The following is a 24966-nucleotide window of genomic DNA, read 5'->3' as shown; positions in this document are numbered from 1 at the left end:
TAACACAAGCTATAAAATACTAAGACTTTAGTTTTAAATCTAATTAACCAATTTACATATTCAAGTTTTTTCAAATCAGTGAACTGTTAGCCATAACACATAGCAAAATTTAGCTTCTACAATAGAAATCAACATATAGAGTAGAAACTACACCAAGCAAGAATAAATAATATAGAACAGGAAACTTAACATAAAAATGAAGAAAATTAGGAGACTAAACCCATATAAACAACAAAGATATCATACTATCCAAATGCTCGAACCAACTTAAGGAGAGAACAAAAAATTTTACCTTTTGCCGAGCAGCGAACCAAGACTACGAGCTTGAGAATGATACCACCTTCAACTCGACAATCAAGACAAGAGAAAATTTTGAACTATGAACTAAAAGCTCCCAAAACCTTTTCGAGGGTGCTCTTCAGTCTCCAAAAACCGTCCCCTTGAACAATGAAGTGAGGGGTATTTATAGGAGAGACTCTGGGTCGAAACTGGGAGATAGAATTCGATGTGGGAATTCAGAAATTTCAAAAATAAACCCTTGAGCAGATAAGGTCGAGACTGGTAATAGTACGAATTCGTACTATTTCGCAACGGATTTGGGAAAGAGAATTTGATAAATCGAGATGAATACGAGCCGCGTGGCTCATACGAGAACTCATGCTAGGCACGTTGATAGCACGACTGATTGCGAAAGAAGGGATGAGTTCATTCTTGTTGGAGTTGTGCGCGTATGTGGGTTGTTCTTTGTCGAAGAAGAAGAATGGAAAAGAGGGGCGCGTAAAACTGAGTTGTTGCGTTCTTTTAGGCAAAAAATAAGGAGAGTGGACGCGTGGGGTAGAAATTTAGGAAAATAGGGAAATAAGTAAGGGTGTGGGCTGGTTTATTGAGAAATTAGGCTTAAAATGGACCCAAATAAATGTATTTCATCGAGAAATTGAATTCGAAGAATGCAGTTCAATGCAAATTAAAATTAGTTAATCGAGCTTCTTAATTTAACAAGATAAAATAATTATTTTGAAATAAAGATAGACTATATCAATTAACTCAAGAATTAGTTATAAATATATATATATATATATATTAAAACATACTCAATTAAAACACTGTCTTTCGGTAAACTGATTTTCTCAAATATTCAATTAAGATGAAAAAATATATAAACATACAAATATATATATTATCAATATAAAAATATATAATCTATATGAAAAATTGCAAAAAGTCTTGAAAATGATTTTTTAAAGTATTTTGATTTACGAAAATAATTATTTCAAATTATTTGAAATTGAAGAAGCTTGAAAATTAATTCAATTGTGGAGGGTCAAAATTGTGTGTCAACAGATACAACGCTTTACCTCACACTGCCGAGGCCATCCTATACCTTGCCGTGATATAGGAAGCTAACTCACTAAGTGGATCCACTAGTCTATGCCAAAGGATTCATATAAAAGGTATGACCCTTTTATACCCATGATGACTACATGGTTTATGGGGGCTGTGAGTTATCTGAACTCTCCCGTATATCGTTGCTCAATACTATTCCCAAAATATACTAGCTCTTTATGTTTTAAAAACATATTTCTTCTGTGATTTGAGATTAGTGCTCAAAAACTTAGCTCAAAGTTCATCTCGGAAATCTCAATTTCCATGCTTGCTTCATTTAGAAACCTATTTCTCTTTTCTAAAAACTAGCCCGAAGGCTCTTTGAAAATTTCAGTTTCCGTTCTTATTTAAATGCGGAAACATTTTAAATCTTTTTGGAATACTTAGTCCCCATATACTTTTGAAGAAATGAACTTCAATCTTTACTCTTTACTCATTACTCAACTTGAACTGTAAGTCTTAAAACAAAGTTAAAAGCATTTGCAAAAGACTTCTTAAAAAGACTCGAAGAACTTCCTAAACTTGGCTCTTAACTTTCCTTGAATTTGAATTTATGGATTCAAGGTTATGATTCATGTTTTTGGATGATTTCTAGATGTTTAGAAGTCATTTAGAGTAGTTAGAATCAATAAGAAGTGTTAATATACTTTAGAAGGACTTAAATAGGCTAAACGACGAAAACTGGTGAAAAACAATGATTTGGGCACATCCCGGGCGCGCCGCGCCAGCCCCAACTTACTGGGGCTCAAATTTGGCGCACTGTTGGCGCGCCGCCCCTGCCTACCTGGCGTTATGGGGGCGCGTCGCGCCAGCCTCCCTTCAGGCAAAATTCTAACGAGCTATGATCTCGTTTTCTCAAATTCACTTTAGATTCATGTATCCAAATCATATACACAAAATCTAACCCAACAACTTAAAGAAACAACACTTAATCATCAAGAAATTCCTTAATCCCAACTCATGTTCAAGAACGAAATCAATTCAAGAACAACTATCAAGAACATCAAATTCTCAATCTTTTTAGGACGAAAATACGTTGAATTAAACATGCTTGGCGCGTGGGTGAACTAACCCAACGCTATGTGATCTCACATACCTCTTAGGGATCAAACCCATGGCAAAAATCCGCTACAACACGCAAGGATCTCGACGGACACTTAATCCTCTCCTCTTTTCTCTTATTTTCTCTTCTTGAACTCTCAACTAAAACCCTAGGCTAATTTTAGGACTACAAAACTGAATCGAATAGGATTAAACCCTAAAATATTACTAAAAGCGAATTAAATTTGATTGGATAAGGAAAAGACCAAAATACCCCTCACTATTTTCGGTTAACTTTTCTTAACTTGACAGCCTAACTTCAAAAGGTCATATCTCACTCATCCGAACTTGAAACTTAGCAAACTCGGTGGCGTTGGAAAGATAATTCAAAGATCTTTCCTAAGGTACTTAGTAGCGCACGTAACACATCATGAGATAGGAGTTATGATCGTTTGAAGTTGACCCAAAACTCATACTTAGCTTAACTTGCAAAATTTCAGATTTTGCTATTTCTAATTTAGTTCTTTTTCGAACTCAAGGTGCTACATCTAGTGAACTTAACACTTAAGAAATTTTAATTCCTCGGTAAAATCCTACTCACAACAAAGGATGGTTCAAGTCTTAGCTCAAAAATTTTCTGGGGTATTACACATACATTATAACTCATTGCATTGCTAATTAATGCGTAGAAATATATGGTATTGCGTATTAATACACTCCTCAATACACAATATATATAGTGTATTACTAATGCAAACATTAGTTTAGCATAAGTTGAAGAAGTGTGCCGAACAAGGTAAGTATTAGTAATACATAAAGCTAATGTATGCATTATTTTTTTCAATACACTATACCAAATGATCTCTTAATGTCATAGGAGAATCTTTGAAGCATAAGTTCAAATAACAAATTTTCGAAATTGTTACTAGTTTTAATGAGTGATGTTTTAAAAAAAATTAGTATATCGTTGAGAAGTTCATATCTTGAATTTGAGGATATATTTGTGCCGATTTGAAGTGAATTTGATGGATTTTTCAAAAAAAATTTAAAAGCGAAAGTTGAACAATTTATTGAAACTGCCTAGTGACGGTATGTGTTGATACAATTAGGTTGAGCAAATAGATACAATTGATATAAAGTGAAAAGATACAAAACAAACAGATACAACACTATGAATCGTAATTACACAAACTATCACTATATCTGATAATTAGACCTCAAACTATCATTGTTACTAACTTTTAAATATTTTCAAGACTACAATATTTCTTGGCCCAATTTATATTCTTAGCCCAAAACAACCTCAACATTGGGCCTAGTTTGACTTTTCTTTCATCAGCCCAAAAGCTCCCCAATTGTCTGCGGTCTCCGATCAAACTACCAAGGCAAAAACCCTGTGAGTTAAACTCCCTCTTCGTGGCCTTTCTTCTTCCCTACACACATGGCTTCATCGCCACCATTTCTACTTCCATCTCTGTCATAAACCCATTTTTCTTCTCTTACACATGCGTACAATATTGATAGATGGACGTAAGAAGATTGAAAATTCCCAAAACCATTGCTATATTTTCACATATCAAACGCCCTTTAACTTGTGTGATTTATACTGCTTCTTCAGATCAAATCAGTGAACCATTACAGAAAGCGCAGTCAAATAAGCCTAACCCCAGCTCAGAAAAGAAACAGAAAAACGGATTAGATTTGAATTTGCGGAAGTGGGTTGTTTCAGTTCTTTCAAACCCACCTGTAGATTCGTTAAAGATTAAAGATTTACTGACCCTTTTGACTCCTCAGCAGTTTGATGCTATTTTCTTGGAAATTTATTCGTCTTTGAAACCATTGAATGTTTTGAAATTCTTCCACGTAGCGTCTGGTACTTGTGGTTTTAGTTTTAGTGTTAGATCTTATTGTACTCTGCTTCGTTTGCTTGTTGCTTCGAATCATGATGTTCCAGCTAGGTTGCTTTTGATTAGGTTAATTGATGGGAAACTACCTGCATTGTTTGATACTTCACAACAAAAGCATGTTGAGGTTGCTGTTTCGTTGGCGGAGTTGAGTGGTGTGTCGGATTTTGGTGTTGCTGTTAGGACTTTTGATCTTTTGCTTCATTTGTGTTGTACTCAATTCAAAAATGTTGGTTTTGATGCTGCATTGGATGTGTTCAGGTCGTTGGCAAGTAGGGGGGTGTATCCTTCTTTGAAAACTTGCAACTTTCTGTTGAGTTCTCTTGTGAAAGAGAATGAGCTTTGGAAGAGTTATGAGGTTTTTGGGATTCTGAAGGATGGTGTTGAACCAGATGTTTACTTGTTTAGCACCGCGATCAATGCTTTCTGTAAAGGGGGGAAGGTGGAGGAGGCAAAGGAGTTATTTCGGAAGATGGAAAACATGGGTATTGTGCCAAATGTTGTCACTTATAATAACCTTATTCACGGGCTTTGCAAGAATTGTAATTTAGAAGATGCATTCCTTCTGAAGGAAGAAATGATATTAAATGGTGTAAACCCAAGTATTGTCACGTATAGCATGCTTATTAATTGTCTGATGAAACTTGAGAAATTTGATGAAGCTGATTGTGTGTTGAAAGAAATGTCAAACAAGGGGATTGTTCCGAACGATGTGTTGTATAATACCATCATTAATGGTTATTGCTCAGCAGGAGATATTCAGCAAGCTCTAAAGGTAAGGAATGAAATGCTAACAAAAGGAATTTTCCCCAACTCAGTTACTTACAATTCACTGATCAAAGGTTTCTGCAAGGTAAATCAAGCTAGTCAAGCTGAAGAATTCTTAGAAGAGATGTTATTACATGGATTGGGTGTAAATCCTGGTTCATTCAGTAATGTTATCCTTGTACTGTGTATGAATTCTAGGTTTGTTGCTGCACTACGGTTTGTTAAGGAAATGATATTAAGGCGTTTGAGGCCAAATGATGGGTTGCTGACCACATTAATTAGTGGGCTTTGCAAGGAAGGAAAGCATTCAGAGGCAGTTGAGCTCTGGACTATGCTACTAATGAAAGGGCTCACTGCCAATACAGTGACCTCAAATGCTCTAATTTACGGTCTTTGTGAAGCTGGTAACATACAAGAGGCTGTTCGGCTGTTGAAAACAATGCTAGGAAGTGGTGTTCAAATAGATAGCATGACTTATAATACTCTTATATGTGCATTTTGCAAAGAGGGAAACTTGGATGGCGCCTTTATGTTGAGAGAAGAAATGGTGAAGCAAGGAATTGCACCTGATGTTTCAACTTACAATGTGCTGCTGCATGGGCTTGGTGAGAAGGGTAAAATAGATGAAGCTCTGTTGCTCTGGGATGAATGTCGAAGCAAGGAACTTGTCTGTGATATATATACCTATGGGGCCTTAATTAATGGTTTGTGCAAAGCTGACCAACTTGAAAAGGGCAGGGACCTTTTCCATGAAATGCTCAGACAAGGCTTAGCCCCAAATTTAATTATTTATAACACTCTTATTGGAGCTTTTTGTAGAAATGGAAATGTGAAAGAAGCCCTTAAACTTCGTGATGACTTTAGAAGCAGAGGCATTCTACCAAATGTTGTCACTTATTCCTCTCTTATACATGGCATGAGCAATATCGGGCTTATTGAAGATGCTGAGAACCTTATTGATGGGATGCATAAGGAGGGAGTTCTACCTGATGTTGTTTGTTATACTGCATTGATAGGTGGATATTGTAAGTTAGGTCAGATGGATAAAGTGAGGAGCATTTTGCAGGAAATGTCATCACACAATATACAACCTAATAAAATAACTTATACAGTCATTATTGATGGGTATTGTCAAGCTGGTAAAGTTAAAGAAGCTAAGGAGTATTTCACCGAGATGGTACAGACGGGAAATACTCCTGATTCGGTCACCTATAACGTTTTGACGAAGGGGCTTTTAAAGGAAGGGGAAATAGAAGAAGCCTTTTCACTTTTAGATCATATTTCCCATACAGGAGTTGGTTTAGATGAAGTTGCATATACTTCTTTAGTGAATTTACTTCCCCAGAGATCAGCAAGTGTAAACCAAGAATGAACTGACCTGGCACAAAGTTCACACTCATCTGGTTGGACCTTCGCTACCTCACGTTTTTAACGCAACACAACTATATACTTGCTTGAGCACAGTTGGACATTTGAAAAGCACGTATATCTGCCTGATTTTCTAAAGACACAATGGAGTCAAGGCAAAGTCTGCACATTGGGTTAGATTATCATCTTTGAAACTTAATGATTCTTCTCAATTATAGCCCGTTTTTGCTGATTCCTTCTTGCTTTTGGAAAATTAAGGAGTTGCGTCAAAATGCTAAAACTCTTATATGTGATTTCTAAGAGGTAGGGGCGTCATCCTAGTATTGGAGATTGAAATAATAGGTGCTTGCATTATCATCTTCAACCAGTTTCAGCATGTTGCCACAACCATCTGTTGTTACCTTTTTGAACTTCTTGTGTCATCTTCTTGCATTGCCTTCAGTATTTATCTTTGATCGTATGATTTTACTTTTTCAATATACATTAGACAACCATGTCTCCTTTTATCTTTTTCCTGTTTTCTTTCTGATCCATTTATCAGGGTAGTGATTTAGTGCTCTTGCATTGTCCTCAATATTAAGCAGTTGTCTTGGAACTTCAGTGCTGATAGATTTGTGTCACACCTCAAACCAGCATATACATATAATATCATGCCATGCAATATTTTCCTCGTCCATGGTCAGCCTTGACATGTAAAACGATGGCCAAGTTAATAATTTGTGCACCATATAGTCTTTAAAAAGTCATATGAGTTTTGACAGGACTTTACAATTTGTTTCACAGTTCCAGTACCTGTCCTAAAAAGATCCATTGTTTCATGTTTTCGTGACTTATCTGTATTATACTTTCTCTTGAAATTTCTCATTGTCTATATCACTCTCATTCCCTCTTGGTGCTAACATATACTGAATTTTCTTTTTTTGCCTTTTCTTTTGATTTCTAGGCACTGGTTCGTTATTGTGGGTTCAGATTTCTTCCTTGTGCTTTGAGTTAGTTGCAAATGCTGGGAAGATCAAGGATCCAAGCAGCTGGTGGATGGTTTTATGGTAATGTTTGTATGGTTGTCTAATACATGTAATGTATTTTTTTCTGTGGCACCTTCTTAATTTTGTGTTTGTTTCTGCCATATTTTTTAGCTTTTCCTAATTTAGCTCATTTCCTTACTGTTCTAGGAAAAGAATGACTTTCTAATTGAACCGATTTTCTAACGGTTCCTCCTCATTAATGGAGCCAGTTTAACCCATCAAGAATTAAGCTAAATAAACAGGAAACGTTCCATGTTTTATATTCTTAAATTATTTGTAGCTTGGACAAATTTCTGCTAGATTGGAAATTCCTGATAGATTATGTGCAATAGATCATGTTCCTTTTGGTTTTTTATTGGAAAGAAAGAAGATGTCCTTAAATTATTGAAATTCTGCTTCTTCACTTTGAGAAATTGACCAAAAACCAAATTGCTTAGAGAAAAGTTGGTTTTCTTAGATATGCAAACAAATTAGATGAAGGATGTGATAGGAAAGCACACCTCGACTAATTCCACAGGATACTTGCCACCTCCCACCAGCAACAAGTACCTGGTAACTCTGTCCACCAAGGCTAGGACAAATGGGAAGAATCACCTATTTATTTTTTTGTCTCCGCTGAGAATTGAACTTGAGACCACATGGTTTTCAACCACTTCATTGACCACTAGGCCACAACCTTGGGATTTGGGTGCTCTTAATTAATATAAGGAGTTTTAGGAGTTGGGAACTTATTTTGCAGCTCCATAAATGGAAGCATATAGCTTGAAACAGGGGTGAAGATGGTATATATTAGGTTTTGAAAGGAAGGTAGTGTCAGCTTATAGGTTCTGTTCCAGATGCTGTGAATACCCAAGATGGATAAGGATTCTTGAGCTCTTTTCATCTATCATTTATATACTGGTATGGAAAAGGTCAACTTATTAAGGACAAATTGAATGTGGCGGCATATAATTTTCAAAATATAGGACATTCTAAAATTGCAGCCAACTATATTTTGCTTTCAATTATTTCCATATAGTTGATTTGCAAGGGATCGCAAGTCTTTTTTCGTTTAACTGTAAATCCTTGGTTTTTTTAAAAAACATCACTAAGATTCATAAGGGGTTTAAAATTGAAAGCTACTCGTGCTGGTGGAAGGTAGCAGATACCCTGTGGAATTAGTTGAAGTGCGTGGAAGCAGATCTGAACACCACGGTTATCAAAAAAAATTGAGAGCTACAGATTCCATATAAAGAACAGCAAAGAATTTGAAAGCTACAGTATCGTCCCTTATAGATGACAACTTTTTTCAGCAGAACTCCTTTATTTTCAAATATTGAATTTTAGTTAAATTACTTGGACTAAGTAGTTCTTAAGGACCACTACTGGACATCTAGAGCACTACACAAGATAGCCGTCTTCACTTGGTGTGTTTGCAAGGGGAATTATCTTGATAACAGATAACTTAAGAAGGAGAAGATGCATTGCTGTGTGTTAGTGGTGCATGTGCAAGAAGCACGGAGAGGATGAGGACCACCTTTTATTGCATGGTAATTTTGCATTAGAACTATTTATTGATGTATGCAACATTCTGCATCTTATGGGCGCTTCCTAGAACAGTAGCCAAGATAATGGTGAGGCAGAGATTAACAGAGTGGAAGTCAGCCCCTTTCTGTTTTCTTGTCTCAGGAAGCAAGAAAGCGCAGAACCTTTATAGGGATCAAGAACCGATGTTGAGTGTCAAATGTTCTCTTTGTGATTTTCTTACCAGGATCTATATACAATACACATCAAAGGATTTCTCTCCAAAAAAGAGAAGACTGCCCCTTGCTTTCTTTTGCTTTTTGGCGTAAAATGGAAATGCCAACTTGCTGAGGGTTGGCTAGATTTTTGGGAGTCCTAGTATTATGATACCTTTATAAACTTATCATACTATCATGGTGCAGTATCAATGAATTCTCTAATTATCAGGAAAAAAAAGATATAAAGGTTATGCAATTGAATGAAAGACTTCTGTGTATCCACTTTGACTAAAAGTGATATTTGATTTTGATTTGTAGACTAATAAAAATTTAGAAGTAGTGCAACCATGATCTCATGGTCTGAAAGTAAAGATAGGTCTATTAAATTGAAACTCAATGGAGATTTGCACTCAAAATTTCATTGAAAAACATAACCCACAATTTTCTCTTGATAATTGTTTTTCGTGTGTTGTCTTCACATCCTTGTTGATTGGTATTGGAAGGAAAATAACTAGTTTTTTTTTTCTTTTTTCCATAGGTTTGTATATTCCTCAAGCACTGCTTCTGATATACTTTTGTTTGTAGTGGAAGTTATTTTTTAAAATAATTTTTCTTACTTAGACAAGCAACTACCTAAATCTCTAGATGTCCTGTTGTCAATTGTCATAGGTTGAAAACACATTGTGTGATCTGATCCTAATGCCTCAAACTTCTCCTGCCACAGGATAGCAGATAAGTCCAAGATTGCGCTGGCCCCCTAACAGTCACCTTTGGTTGCTCTAACCAACTCCATGCCCTTGTATGATGGAGCAGACTGTACTTGGAACTGCACTTGAAAAGCCAAAACCTACTTCAGCCACGGGGAGTGTTCGTGCAGATAAGACAATAATGGCAGGGCCACCTTGGCCTAGGACCATCTTGTGGAGAGCATCAAATGGTACTATAAATTCGTTCAATTAAATCAAAGAAGTGTGCTGTTTTAGTCACCTAAGGGATTGCTTCGTGTATGTTCTGCACATCATCTGCTATAGATGTCTGCTTCTGTTCATTCACAATTGCTTCTCTGTTCTTCCGCAGCTATAGGTAATGCATTTCCTATGTAGGTGTCCATTAGTTCCTCGCTTTGTATTTTCGTGTTTTCTGTTGACCAACCATCCCATCTTGCTGCTCTTGTGGTTCTTTTCAATTACATTAAGAATAATTTCTTAGATATAAGCTTGAGGAAGTTTAAATATTTGTCCTGATACCATGAGAGGATGTCACTTTTTTCAGGCTCTCAACACATGATGCATCAGTAGTATAATCACTGAAGCAATTTAGTCAGGATTGCCATGTTACTTATGTGTTGAAGGGAGCATGACATGAACCGGGGTAGTCGCAGCAGGAGAAGTACCCCTAAACCCCTGAGATCACTCAACCCCGACCTGTCAATCTCTTGTCATTACTATCTGGTGCGCGAAGGGCTACTCATGCTTCCCAGACATCACACATTCGCAGATTGAGTCAACAGCTCCCTAGAAAGTGAAATAGGTTCAAGGGAGGGTTGTAAATAGGCTGAAGTGGGAGCGCAGAACAGTTTCATTGATGATCTTGATTTTCGTGGTTTTAGTTGAAGGTGTACAAAAACTGGCTCGAACACCACTAATAAAAAAAAATGTTTACATTTCAATGATAATACTTCTATTTTCTAGGAACTGTTTATCCCTTTAAAATTTTTATATGCTCAAAAAATATTTTTTTTAAAATGTATTTTTTTAATGTCACATGATTGGACATTAGATGAGTTCATCTTGGATGTTCAATGCCTATGGCTCAAACAGGTCAAAATCAGACATCATTTATACCTTATTACGCAAGTAGAATACATCTCAAGTTCGTTTATATCAAATATATATTTTATATAAATACAAGTTCAATGTCACATATAAATATATATATAACCCTCAAATTAAAATTTTATAATTATAATCCCAACATAACTAATTTCAACCAAACGACCTCTAACATATTCTGTATAAAGCATTAAATATGTACTTTGTAAAACACAAAAAAAGAGTTACAAAGAATGAAAGAACTCCCAAAGCCTCTTAAGAACAAAAAGCCCTTATTACACAACTTTCTTGTGATACATATCACAAAATCTAAAATAAAATTTTAATTTATACAATCGAACGTAGCATAACAGAAGTTTTAAAACAACGATAAAAAACACCCTATAGATTATAGTTTCAAACTTTTGAAACTAATGCTCCCGTCTTCATGTACAATTTTTTCATCCAGAATGCTTTATATACCGAACTGTTTAAACTAAAACGGAGCAGTAGCAATGTCTCTAATTTCTGGATTAATCCTTAAAGGATTTGATAAACTCTCTAATTCCTCAGCATATTCCATCATAACATCATCTTCTTTGTCATGTACACATTGAGAAACTGGTTCTAATCCCTATTAAACACAAAATTAAAATAAAAGGTTAGACAATTATACAAAAATGACATGATAATATAAAATTATTTATATTTCACCAATGCATACGAAGCTAAGCTAAACTCATACTTTCTGTCTCAGTTAATGTAACACACTTTAATTTTTAATAATATGTCCAAACACAAAATATCACCATCCTAAAATTAAAACAACCCTTAAAAAAACATTTCACACATAAATTCCAAAAAATTATTTAAGACAAAAATTTCAAGACATTTCTTCTTTCTTACGACTCTACACCTAATAAAAAAAATTCACATAAATTTACTGTTCACCAACTTTATATCAACCAATAGATACAATCAGATTTAGAATTTAAATTTTATAAATTTAATTTTTTTAAATGTTAAATTTCATTATATCTTAAAAATCTGAATTCATATCTATTATTTATCATACTTTTACTGAATTTTTAAACATAAATTATATTTAAAAAATTATGACTTTAATTAAATCCGTATTTATAATGATTGGTCCAACACAGTTACACAAAGGTGGTACAGCTAATTAATTAATTTCACCGGGGCAATTCAATTGCGCCATGCAACTATACACTACGTAAAATAAATAAAGACCCTTAATTAATTTGCATAATCGACTACCACTAATTATGGGAAAATAAAAATAGTACACGTAAACCAAAGTTAGGTATTCATGAATATTATAATTCTTTCACTTTTTTAATAAATAAATTTATTAATTACATTTTCATCACGTAACCAACTAATATACTTCTTGTTATTATTTTTTTTACACGTAGTTAGTTTTAAAAAGAGTTATTTTGAAACATCTTTTTGTGAGTAATTAAAGGCTTGAGATTTTAGAAAATAATTACCTCAGTGAAAATTCTCATAGCTTCTTCTAAACCTCTTGTATTAATTACGTAAAGTGCTGCATCCTGCAATTCAAAAAAAAAAAAAAAACCATTAATTAAGACTTAATTTAAAATAAATTATATATATATATATATAGTAGAATTTATCAATTTTGTATGAAAAGAAGAAAATGAAACTATATAAGTCGAAGGGTGATTAGTTGAACGTAAGAAAAATTAAATTCGGGGGGGGGGGACTATGTTAGGCCGATCAAAGGGTGATCGATTCAACATCCTTTCCTTTATAATATACTTATATTTGATCAAATATTACAATACATATATTAATAATTCTTTAAAAAAATTCTTAATTTGTCCGCTATTATATTAAAGAAAAACGAAAATTAACATATAATTAACACCCTTAGGCAAAAACATATTAAATTAAATATTTCTATTAAATCTTGAATATCGTTAACGAAATAAATAGAAGGAAAGAGAATAACTTACTCTAGCAAACTGAATTTGGTTGAGATTAAGAGTTCTAGGTTCATTCTCAATTGATGATGTTCTGTTTAATGGAACCATTGATGAACCTCCCATTTTGTAATATTTGCTCTATTTGATTTGTTTCCAAACAGAAATATATATAATATGGTTGAATAATATTGTTTGTCCACAAAAAATAATATTCCAAACTTTATTTTTTTTCGAAAGATTTGATATTCTTATAGCTTTTCATGGTATCCATAGACACCTTTATATAGTACTAGTAAGTTTTCATACAAGCCGCCAAAGGGGGTGGGGTGGTGGGTTGGTGAGGGGCGGTGGAATAATTATAGTTAAGAAAAAGAAAACACATTGATTCGTAAAATCTATAGAAAATGATGTTTTTATATTAATGAGGCTTCTAGTTTGTCATTGTTACATAAGTTCCCCCTATACAATCTTAAATTACAACAACTTCCAGTATTATATATATATATATATATATATATAGTATTCTTTTCATTTTAATTTTGTCTGTTTTATTTTACACAGTTTAAAAAAGTAAAAAAAGATATTTAGAATGTGTCCAAATTATCCTTTAATTTTGTGGTCTTAAGCATTTCATGTGAAAAGTTAAAACTAAAGAGCTGACAAAAAAGAAAAGAGACAGTCTTTTTAAAATGAACTGAAACAGAAAAAATATGAACTATAAAATGATAGATGCGTGAGAGTGGGGGTTGGATGGGTTGGGAGGGTGAAGAGGCAAAGGAGGGGAAGAAGATAATTAATGTGAAATGCTAACGTGAATCTTACTTAGTTACGTGCATATTGAACATCCTAATTAATATATTTTGACACAAATTTAAAATGAGACATGGAGAATCATTCTAATTGAGTTGCTTCAATTTATGTAGCATTATTTTTCATTATTTCAAAAATGAATTATTTATTATTTATTAAAAAATATTTTTTCATTCGACATACTTAAAGCCACATAAATCTCTCTATGTTTTAATTTTTATGTTCAATCAAATACCAAATTAAAATAAAAAAGTAACTTTTTAGGTAAAATCCACTTGGAAGTGGTAGTGCATATCTACGTAAAAACATGGGACGNCCTAATTAATATATTTTGCACAAATTTAAAATGAGACATGGAGAATCATTCTAATTGAGTTGCTTCAATTTATTTTTCATTATTTCAAAAATGAATTATTTATTATTTATTAAAAAATAATTTTTCATTCGACATACTTAAAGCCACATAAATCTCTCTATGTTTTAATTTTTATGTTCAATCAAATACCAAATTAAAATAAAAAAGTATCTTTTTAGGTAAAATCCACTTCGAAGTGGTAGTGCATATCTACGTAAAAACATGGGACGTTAGCATAATTTCTGAAACAAGAAGGTAAAATTTGAAGTTCTACAAACTAAGAGGGATCACCTATAAAAAAAAAATTAAAAATTTTAAAAATAAAAATAAATGAATCATATTTTTTTATTAATATTTTTATAATAAAAAAAATATGAGGCTTGGATAAATTAGAACACCACAAAGTGCAACGTGGCAAAACAAATCTTCCACATTTTAGGCTACGTGGAATTTCATGACGGATAATATTGGACACGTGTATGCTATATTTATTCACCTAATCATATGTTCAGTTATAGAAAGTTCTATAAATAAAATCAAATTGTTATTCAGGTCTCAGTTTATATTACTTATTTTTCTTTTCAGTCCGTCTCAAAAACAAAATAAAATGACTTATAATCATATAATCATAAAAATATCTAACACTTATTTTAAATCATAAATTTCAAAAGACTTCATTTTTTTCTTATTCTGTATAAAGTCAAACTAACTCGTATAAAACGAGACAAAAAAATATTATTTTCTAGAAAGTAGAAATATAAGAAGTGCTTACGTGTCAATTGCAATTTACAACCAATAACATAACTACACGAATGTTAAACCTTAATTGGACAACATTGACGGACAAGATCTGATAGTGGACACGTGTTAGATGTGTAATAAAGTTTGTTTTAATTTTTTTGAGATTGATTTTTATGTTTGTAAAATATTAGTACAAGGTTGGTAGATTTCATAATTATGTAGCGTCACGATTGACAATTAGGTTAGACAAAAGACTTAGAAAAATTAGTTGAATCGTTATCGATATCACACCAGCTCACATGCATTTAGATTAGATTGACTTAAGAAAGATGATTTAAATCGTTATCGATATTATATGCGACTGTTGATAAGGATGTATTTCATCTGTCTCCGTTTATGAAATATTTTTTTCTTTTTTAAATTTCGTATTAAAGTTAAACTAAGATGAGACGAAAGGAATAATAAAAGGAGAATATCGGTTAATTTGGTGGAAGGAAGAAATTTTAGTTCTATTGTTTGGTGGAATTTTAGTTTGACCCTATTCGATGTGACAATTGACAAACAATTATTGGCAGTGATTAATTTTCTTTTTTCAAAACCTATTTATTATATTATAGAATAACAAGGAAGACGTATGATTTTTCAGACCTAACATGTTTACGTGACATGTTTTAGTACTAAAACTTGTAATATTTTTATTTCATATGTTTGGTTATTTTGGGTTGTTATTAAGGTTTCATATAGATGGCTAGTGCACGCAAACAAATTCAATGTTTAAAATTTATGAATTTTAATATTTGATATTGACGAACATGTTTTTCAAAAAATATATAGTTTCCTTGATGAGCTGAGATTAACAATGAGAAGTTCAAATAAATCCAACCCTAGATCTCAAACAATCATTTTTTATGGTGGATAGTATGACAACGATGACGACAACAACATAAGTCATAATATCCACTATGATCCGGCTAGTGACCAAAGCCGAGTCAATTCATATTAAAACCAGAAGAGGGAATTCAATGTCAATTGCCATCTCCTTGGCACACGTGACATTTATCACCTCTACCACGTCCTCCTTAACGTCCCTTGTTATCTCGTGGGGTCTAGAAAAAGTGGGGTATATGCAGACCTAACCCTGCCTTGTTGTGATAGAGAAGTTCCCGATAGACCCTCATGAAATACAAATCTAGAGTTAAATGGATGCAACTAGGTGACTCAAATACTGAATATTTTTCTGTTGTGACGAAAGAAAGCAAACTGTAGAGCTTTACCTAAATGGAGTTCAGTTGACTGATCCTAGAGTTATTAGAGAAGAGATTCTACAATTCTATAAAATTTTGAAGGCCCAATATATTATATTACAACTTGTGGGGGGGTTTGGGGAGGGTGAGGTTTACGCACTAACACAGACCTTACTCCTACTTCATGTCGTAGAGAAAATATCTCCGATAAAACCTCGGCTCAAGATATGCTATGCAATGGAAACCACTTATAGAGAAAATTATAGCTAGAATATACAGACAGAATACAACTGGTGCAAAATGTATAGTTATGTATCTAGGATTATTACAACATCATACCAAGTGAGGTCTGGAGAAGGTAGAATGTACACAACCTTACCACTACCTCATGGAGGTAGAGAGGCTGTTTCTGAAAGACGCTCAGCTCAAGTGCCGGATCTAGAGCACACAAATCTAAAAATCACAGATTACAGAAACTGATTGCAGTCTGCATACACTTAATCAGCCTCTACTGATCTCAATTATTTGGCATACCTGCTAAAACCTTCCCAAGCTAAGGATGTGTAGAAGTTACATATATCCTTGAAGTGATTGTTATCAAGAAAGATATAGTGGCTTGGGATAGAATGTGTTCTCTCAAGTCCATAGGAAGATTAAACCTAAGCAATTTGAAGTTATGGATCAGGTGGACAACAATTTTGAAAAAACTTTGGTTCAATCACAGGCCAACTGGTAGGAACACACTTAGAAGTGGAAGAGTTCTGGTGCAGATACAATACATTACCAGAGTTCGGAAACATGATGATTTTCCTAGCCTTAGGCGAAATTCACAATATGGCAGCATCTTCATAGAAGTATAGACTGCAAATGAACTTATCAAGAGATGTATGAATACAGGTTAGCTCATGTCAAACTCATGACGAGTCAGAAGAGCATCCATTTGTGGAATGTGCATCTGCTAAAGGCCTAAGGACTACGATACTTACAAAGACAACTTAACACAACAAACTACCTGGGAGGCTGGCACATGGAGTGGTCTATCAAGGACTACAAAGAAAACTCAAATGGCACTCAGATGTCAGATCCTTAGAATCTTAGCATTATATGTGTCCATGTAGATCAGAGATTTCACAACCATATGACATAACCCACCCAAATATGTGGGGTGAGAATCAAGTCTATCAGAATCAAACAGAATTCAAAACCAAGAGAAAAGTTGTACCTTCGTATTCTTTCTTGTTACAAAAGATTAAAATCATGCATGGATAAATGGAGATAGAAGCACCTTAGGTTCAGGGATAGAGATTTTGTTGACGAATCAAGTTCCAACAATGTTTTTGGTTAAAAGAAAGATGACAAACTTACCTGAACACCTGAAAGGAAAATTGGATTAAACATCATGACTGTAATGCATTTTTGACCATTCAAGGAAGGTGTTAGTTACTAAACTCAGAGCACTAGTTAGCTTTATAGCTGAGATGAAATGAAGATGAAAAGGTGTTCCACTTGAATTAAATTGAAGTTGGTTTAGCAATATCTTAAAGACAATAAATTGATACAATTCCCATAATGAATTGAACCATAACATCTCCACATGTGAAAAGCAAATGAAAGCCAAACTAAACCCAGAACAGAAGGCTTCATGCGTTTTCTTAGAAAAATCTAACTTATCAACATTTGACATACGGGTAAAAGAAAAAGAGGGGTTTCCCAGTATAACTGACAAGGCGTCGTTAGTGCATCCATCAACCCCAAGAGTCACCTCAGCCTTGACAAGTATGAAGGAGCCACCACAAAGAGCAAATATGCTCAAATACAGCTTTCTTTGCTCTCCCAGTATAACTGACAAGGCGTCGTTAGTGCATCCATCAACCCCAAGAGTCACCTCAGCCTTGACAAGTATGAAGGAGCCACCACAAAGAGCAAATATGCTCAAATACAACTTTCTTTGCTCTCCCAGTACAACTGACAAGGCGTCGTCAGTGCATCCATCAACCCCAAAGGTCACCTCAGCCTTGACAAGTAAGAAGGAACCATCACAAAGAGCAAATATGCTCAAATAAAACTTTCGTTGCTGCACCCCTGAAGACAAGTTAACAAAACAAACAAGAAAATGAGACACCATGTCAAACAATCAAGAACACATCAAAGACTGCAGCGAGTACCTGCAGCCCCACTGACCATAAATTAGAGGTTTATGTAACCTCGTCATAGATGCTGCACAGTGTCTACATTGTAAGAAGATCAAATCACCTAAAATAGAAAATACAGAGAAAGGGAATCTTTTCCCCTACCCTCTAACAGCCAAGACAGGCCACATGGCTACATAAGATTACATGGTCTGACGACCAGTCACAATATTTATATCCTATATCTCATTTTTGTTGTCCACAATCGCATTTGTGTAGACAATCAGATCTAACATGAATGCTTTACCACCAAGCAGAATTGTCATCAGAAAAATGAGATCTACCTCTTTCCAGGTTTTGGGTATCGAGTCGACTCTCCTCTGGTTGCTTGTAAGAGCTAACACTGAAATTAGTCGCAGCATTATAACCCTGATTTGCGTTATTCTGAAAATTGTAAGCCTGCAGTTGACATCAATTAGTAAAGATATGAGAAACCAAAGAAAAGATAAGTTCCATTCCACACAAAAAAGAAGAACAAGGTCTCACCATGTCAGGATGATTCACTTGTTGAGTGTAACTTTCAGGGAGCGTCGGGAGATGATGTTCACTAAAATCTTGAACTATGCCCAAGGAATTGCTTCCAAAACAAAGCTGCTGCGTGCCAATATTGGAGTTATATGGCGTACAGAAATGGCCCGGCACCAATTGTCCAGTACCAATGGTTTCAGCAGGGTGATTTAAAGGGATATCAAGATCATTGAGCTCCATATAGGCAGCGTCTTGTGGAGCTTCTTGTGGCAGGATCACGGGGTTAAGACTATAATTAGCTCCACTACTTGCAGTGAGATCAGGTTCCAGCTGCCCTACTCTTGCCCAGAATTCGATGTCTCCAAGGCCGTCAAATATATCATTCCCATCAGTAAAAGCAGCAGGTGGAGCATTTACATCTTGGAGAAAGTTCTCTAGCTTCTGCTAAAGGAGGAATCTTAATCAATAACCATATAATTAAACAAGTTCCAAACATACAATAAATGTCATACGATTAGCTATGGTATAATATCTTGAAGTAAAAAGCAAGCAACTGAAACAAAACAGGCAATAAAACTATAGTTCCTGAACCCTCTGATAAAGCCATTTAATAGATGAGTTTTGACTACAGGCAGAACCTTGTTGAAAACCCTTAACCTCTTGTCATTTAACTTAAAAGCAGCCATACCAAGAATAGTCCAAACAGTATCAAGCTGTTGATATTGTCACAAACCAATCATTAACAACAAGCAAACTTCCATTAACTGCACTTAGTCAAGCTCTGATTTAAAGCAAAACGGAGAGAAGAAACTAATGAAAACAGTAGAATAGACAACAAGGGAAGACTTAGCAAAATATTAGGAGGCGTATGTCCATGAAATTTTCACCTTTTTCCGGAGTTAAACTCCCACTAAAATGACATTCTATGACAAACATGCATTTGAATGTTAAAGCTCATCTCAATAGATTTATAAACACTACAGCATACGCACCTGATTAGTCTCATTACCACCAGAAAGCAAGGAAGTATCATCTGTGAATTGGGTAAATAGACCAATCATCTCGTCATCTAGCTCATCAAGAGCCATCTCATTAGTACACATCTGATCATTAGATGGACCTGGACCAGGGTTGACGAGGCTGGTATCTACTGAACAACTCTGTTTCTTAGGCAGTATAGGCAGAGCAGAAAAAATATTGGACGATATCACTTTTAGCTGATCTGAAGGCATCCAATTGATAGAAGATGCATTGGACAGCTTCGGTTCACCAGGTAACTCCTCATCATCTGGCTCATCCGAAGGCAGTTTTTGAACAGACGGCTGAATAGGAGATGGACTCCGTTCACTTGAAGGCCAGACAGATGAGCTTCCTGGGTCAACCACTCTGGTTGCATTTGAGTCGCTGGGTTTATCAGGCCTACCAGGTGGAGCTGGAAAAACATCTGAAGTACAAGGTTCAGCAGGAATCTTGTCATCTTCCCAATCTTCCTCCTTAAAAGGTGCTCCGTACTGTGCACCATTTTTTGGACCTGGCCCACTCTTCTGGAATACTTTACAAAGCACATATGAATCCTACAAAAACAGGTATTTTGATGAATGATGAGACAACACAACTAAGATTGGCTAACAATAAAACCATAGAATTTAAGGAACAAGAGATATCAATGTCTTTTTTTATGAAGGTCATTTCTGGTCCTGCTTGCATGCACCTCTACTTATTTTATGTCTCCTTTGGAATTAAAAACTGAGAAAGCAAGTTTATCCACCGATTTCATTAAACACTAGGCCACACCCTTAGGTACAATTATAGTCGGTCTTTCTTACCAGAAGTTGAAAAATTGATGACGAAAACAAAATGCTTGATGTAGGGACAATCTACAAACAAGGAACACAATATGCAATAGTTTTTCTGTTTATTAGATGTTTTCACCTGAGTTACATTAACTTTTCCCAAAGCCAAATATATTGCTCAAGCATAGGCACCATGTGACATGACAAAACTTGAGAAAGCATCAAGTAAAAAGAAACAAAAGGTTCAAAAAAAATATGAGAATGACTTGGTAATGCTGAACTACGGACCTACTACCAATTCATTGCTTTTTCTAATCCAAATCAATCCTGCAAGCACAGTACCATAGACATTGCAAGTCATGATCACCAAGAGAAGGATTAGATGCAATCTTTAGGAAGCTAAAGCTCTCTAAACAATTTAGGAGAGTTTGTCTCAGTACACTTCCATTCAAGGAAAATCAAAGATCTAGACTCACCAAGAAGAATTCAAAATTAAGAAACGCCAGAAGAGATAGTAGGGGACCACATATTAGGGAATGTCTCATCTTAATATTATCCCCACAATATTAAATTCCAAGAATGAGAAAACGACACACTTAACACGATGGTCCAGTCAAAATTCTTCACATATGGAAACTACGATAGCGCCATAAAGTTCTAATCAGGTTCTCGCGGATGGAAACTAACTAAATCCCATTTCGGTAAACCAAGTGCAAACAGAAAAAAGGGGAGAGAGAATACTCCCAAGGAACTATCATTGGCTATGTGTACCTACTATTACAAGAAAAAAGAACATAAAAAATGATAATAAGAATTAGGTAGTAATTTAGCCAAGGTAGGATAAAAGTACCTGAGCAAATCCTGCATCAATTGATTCTTTATCTTCAAACTTGTATTCGTGAATTACCCAATCAGTTCTCTGCCCTCGCGGGGGATGACCTAGGTGAAAAACAAGTGTTTTAACAGATCCAACAATCTTTTCATCATAAGTAACAGGCCTATCTTTCCCAGTAGTTTTCCAGTATCCAGTATCAGTAGCGCGATTCATTCTGCCTCCACTTGCATACTTTCTCTCCCTTGGGCAAAAGAAGTACCACTCTAGATCTTTACTTTTATAGCAACATTTGTCTGGCAGAAGATATTAAAACATTACACAAAGTTGAATAAAAACAAGTAGAATCCTCCCAACTTGAAAAGAAGGGTAAGCTTTTGGTGAAGTTTGTTAAAAAAATTGATTTTGCTAAGCTTGGTTTTCCTAACAATATAGAAATTTGAAGGAAATGTGTGCCAGAGGTAAGGGGTTCCTATATTGTTAGAAAAACCAAGCTTAGCAAAATGAAATTTTTAACAACCTTCCCCATATAAACTATAGACTGATACCTGGAAGGTCCCATGGGGAGAACTTGTAGATGTTTAGTTCTGTTATGCCTTCAAAATGAAGTTTTTTTCCCGTGATCTTTCGTTTGAGATAGTACATAATCAGCTCAACATCAGTAGGGTGAAAACGAAACCCAGGCGGAAGCCTAGCCATTGAAATGATCCAAAAAAAAAAGAAAAAAAAGAACTAAATTCAAAGCAGCCCAAAAGGGCACGTAGGCGAAATCTAGACTAAAAGAGCTATCTGCACAAAACACCAGAGCCTCCAAACCCACCCCTAAAACAATAAAAATCTCAACAGCCGTCAAGTCCAATGCCGAAACAATATCTTCCCTGAGCACCACAACCTTCTGCGGTTCATGAAAAGGAATGCGCTCCAAACAAAGAAATGATGCTTCTTGCTGGAGCCAACAGACATCTGGTGCACAATCAAAAACCTGTTATTCATGAAATCATCAGCCTCAGGTATCAAGACCTAATTATAAGAATTCAAAAGAAGCTCCACTAGATCACTGCGTGCAAAGTAGACATCTCCATAACCAACACAAATAACAAAACAATCCCAGATTGACAAACACCAAATTGACAATAAAACAAATGAACAAACTTTATCTAGGAATAACTTAAGCCCTAATCGCTAAATTTGAACACCGATTCACCTGGATGAGCACAACTAAAATCAATTATAGACACATTCTCCCCATTTAAACTTCACATGGTAAAAATAGGAAGAGCCCAAAAGGCAAAGAAAAGAATCGGTAGTGAGGGAAAAAAGCAGAAGAACTACACCACAGGAGATAAGAAAATAACCACTGTGATCAAACCCTTAAAAAGCCCCATATACAAATTTTGAAAAAAAAGAGAATAAAATTTGACAAAACAATCATCAAAAGAGAACAAAATCAAATCAAGAATTGCTGAAGAGTAACTTACCCAGATAGGAACCAAATCGGAGAAAGCAAAAAAACAGCCTAAGGGAACAGAATCGGAAGGCAGAGGAGATATATAACACAACAAAAAGGCAAAAAAGATCAAAAAATTGACTAAATTAAAATAGCAATAATCAACTTCCAATAGAATCAAATATCCTAAATATTAGACCTTGATAATAAAGCAATAGAAGTACAAAATATATCAGTTCAAGGTAACAACAAAATACACAGAAATGGGCAACACAAGAACCAACCCACCTCCCCCTATACTACCCATCAATACAAGTTCTAAAAAATACAATAAAAAGGGAAAAAAATAAAAACTTTACAAAATAACCATCAAAAGAGAACAGAATCAATTGACTAAATTACCATCACAGTAATCAACCAGTAGAATCAAAAACCCCTAAATACAGATTTCAACAATAAAAACAGTTCAAATGCAACAACAGAAACACAGAAATGCGCAAAACAATAAAGAATCGCAGTGATCAATCAAACCCTCAAACCCCACATACAAATTTCAAAAACAAAACACAATAAAAAGGAAAAAGATCATTTTTTGACTAAATAACAATCAATGGAGAACAGAATCAGTTGCCTAAATTACAATCGCAGTGATCAACAAGTAAAACCCAAAAAAAAACCTAAATACACATTCCAACAATAACGCCATATAGAGAAGAAAACTAAACCAGTTCAATATATCAACAAAAACACAGCAATGAGCAACACAATAAAGAATCGCAGTAATCAATCAAACCCTTAAACCCCAAATACAAATTCCCAAAAAAAAAAACACAATAAAAAGGAAAAAGATCAAATTTTTACTACATAATCATCAAAACAGAACTGAGGCAAATCAAGAAAAGTCGAAAAGTAGCTTACCCAGATACGGACCAAACCGGAGAAGGCGAAAAAACGATGGTGTGGTGGTGGAGGAAGTGAAGGGGAAGGCGGAGGAGAGCTACAAGTGAATCAAAATTGCAGTGTTAGTAGGGTTTATATAGGCAGAGGGTTTTTTAAGCAAAGAGCCTTCTATGGTAATCTACAGCTTTTGATTGGTTCACTACATTCATACTATATTGAGGGCATTTTGGGGAAAAAGAATAAACTTAATCAACATTAACATTTCTATAATTATTAAGTTTAATTATGTAATTTGCTCCGTTCATTTTTATTCGTTCAATATTTGATTTGACACCCTTTCTTTAAAAATTATATAATTATATCCTATTAACATTTGAATATTATAAATTTTAATATTTCGAAAAATTACTATAGTAGGTAATAATAAAAATAAATTAGAAACTAAATGATAAAGTTTTCTTAATTTTTTAAAGTGGGCATGAGTTTTTAGTTTGTTAAATAAGTACAAGTGAACAAATCGAGTAATTGTGTAGGTTGCGTTTCTTAAATATGTGTTATTATCTTTTGTTATTATGTTTCTTTATTTGCTTTGTATCTTGCAATTTTGTTATCATATTTTTTTACTATCATTCTTTAAATTATGATAAAATATACTTATGAAATTATATTATATATATTACTCCTTGTAAGTTGTTTGTATTTTGCTTAAATAATTGACCTTTCCACGAGTGAATTCTGATAAATGTAGAAATTATCTCTAGATTTTATTAAACCACTACAGCTCATTACTTTCACTANTATGTATATTTTATTCTTTTGTTACTCACTTACGAAATTATATTATATATATTACTCCTTGTAAGTTGTTTGTATTTTGCTTAAATAATTGACCTTTCCACGAGTGAATTCTGATAAATGTAGAAATTATCTCTAGATTTTATTAAACCACTACAGCTCATTACTTTCACTAGATTTTTTATATTATTTTACGAAACTATAAGTATTATTTTTATTTTTTATCGTATATACTTATTGACCTGGTCAAAGACACATAAGCAATGACATAGTTGCGATACTTCATCAACTCATCATCATCTCTCATTATGTCACCAATCCACCATACTATAATCTTTTATTTTCTCTAGTCAATTGTATGAATTATATGTATTAATTGAAAAAAGAGAGTTGCTCGAATG

General features: G+C 34.3%; 2 protein-coding genes across 8 annotated transcripts; one reads left to right on the top strand and one right to left on the bottom strand.

The window, feature by feature from the left end:
- Positions 1–3780: 3780 nt before the first annotated feature.
- On the top strand, positions 3781–10900 carry LOC125844176 (pentatricopeptide repeat-containing protein At4g19440, chloroplastic). Of its 2 annotated transcripts, none has more exons than XM_049523441.1 (4): positions 3781–6637; positions 7408–7510; positions 9935–10293; positions 10483–10900. In XM_049523441.1, exon 1 carries the CDS (start codon positions 3949–3951, stop codon positions 6466–6468), a length of 2520 nt encoding a protein of 839 aa, XP_049379398.1. In that variant the 5' UTR covers positions 3781–3948; the 3' UTR covers positions 6469–6637; positions 7408–7510; positions 9935–10293; positions 10483–10900. The 2 variants fall into 2 exon arrangements, with proteins under 2 accessions (XP_049379398.1, XP_049379399.1); XM_049523442.1 differs by having other exon boundaries at positions 9880–10293.
- Positions 10901–17516: 6616 nt separating this feature from the next.
- Positions 17517–23939, bottom strand: LOC125843990 (NAC domain-containing protein 82-like). Of its 6 annotated transcripts, none has more exons than XM_049523204.1 (8): positions 23789–23931; positions 21972–22405; positions 21442–21719; positions 19791–20372; positions 18817–19242; positions 18615–18729; positions 18027–18223; positions 17517–17903 (listed from the first exon to the last, which is right to left on the bottom strand). In XM_049523204.1, the coding sequence occupies exons 2-8, from the start codon at positions 22120–22122 to the stop codon at positions 17532–17534; spliced, it is 2121 nt and encodes a 706-aa protein (XP_049379161.1). In that variant the 5' UTR covers positions 22123–22405; positions 23789–23931; the 3' UTR covers positions 17517–17531. The 6 variants fall into 6 exon arrangements, with proteins under 6 accessions (XP_049379161.1, XP_049379160.1, XP_049379162.1 ...); XM_049523203.1 differs by having other exon boundaries at positions 17517–18026; positions 18150–18223; XM_049523205.1 differs by having other exon boundaries at positions 18150–18223.
- Between the last annotated feature and the right edge of the window lie 1027 nt (positions 23940–24966).

This window comes from Solanum stenotomum, chromosome 11 (genome assembly GCF_019186545.1).
Source record: "Solanum stenotomum isolate F172 chromosome 11, ASM1918654v1, whole genome shotgun sequence".
NCBI lineage: Eukaryota > Viridiplantae > Streptophyta > Magnoliopsida > Solanales > Solanaceae > Solanum > Solanum stenotomum.
This window is presented reverse-complemented; position numbering and strand designations above follow the sequence as displayed.

What these genes read in the sequence shown, in the direction of transcription:
- LOC125844176 (XM_049523441.1), top strand. Translation starts at nt 3,949, where the DNA reads ATGGACGTAAGAAGATTGAAAATTCCCAAAACCATTGCTATATTTTCA.
- LOC125843990 (XM_049523201.1), bottom strand. Translation starts at nt 22,122, where the DNA reads ATGGCTAGGCTTCCGCCTGGGTTTCGTTTTCACCCTACTGATGTTGAG. An exon ending in GTGGTAATGAGACTAATCAG is followed by an intron (nt 19,243 to 19,790) that starts GTGCGTATGCTG and finishes TTCCTCCTTTAG; the next exon opens with CAGAAGCTAGAGAACTTTCT. An exon ending in TACCCAAAACCTGGAAAGAG is followed by an intron (nt 18,224 to 18,614) that starts GTAGATCTCATT and finishes ACTTGTCTTCAG; the next exon opens with GGGTGCAGCAACGAAAGTTT.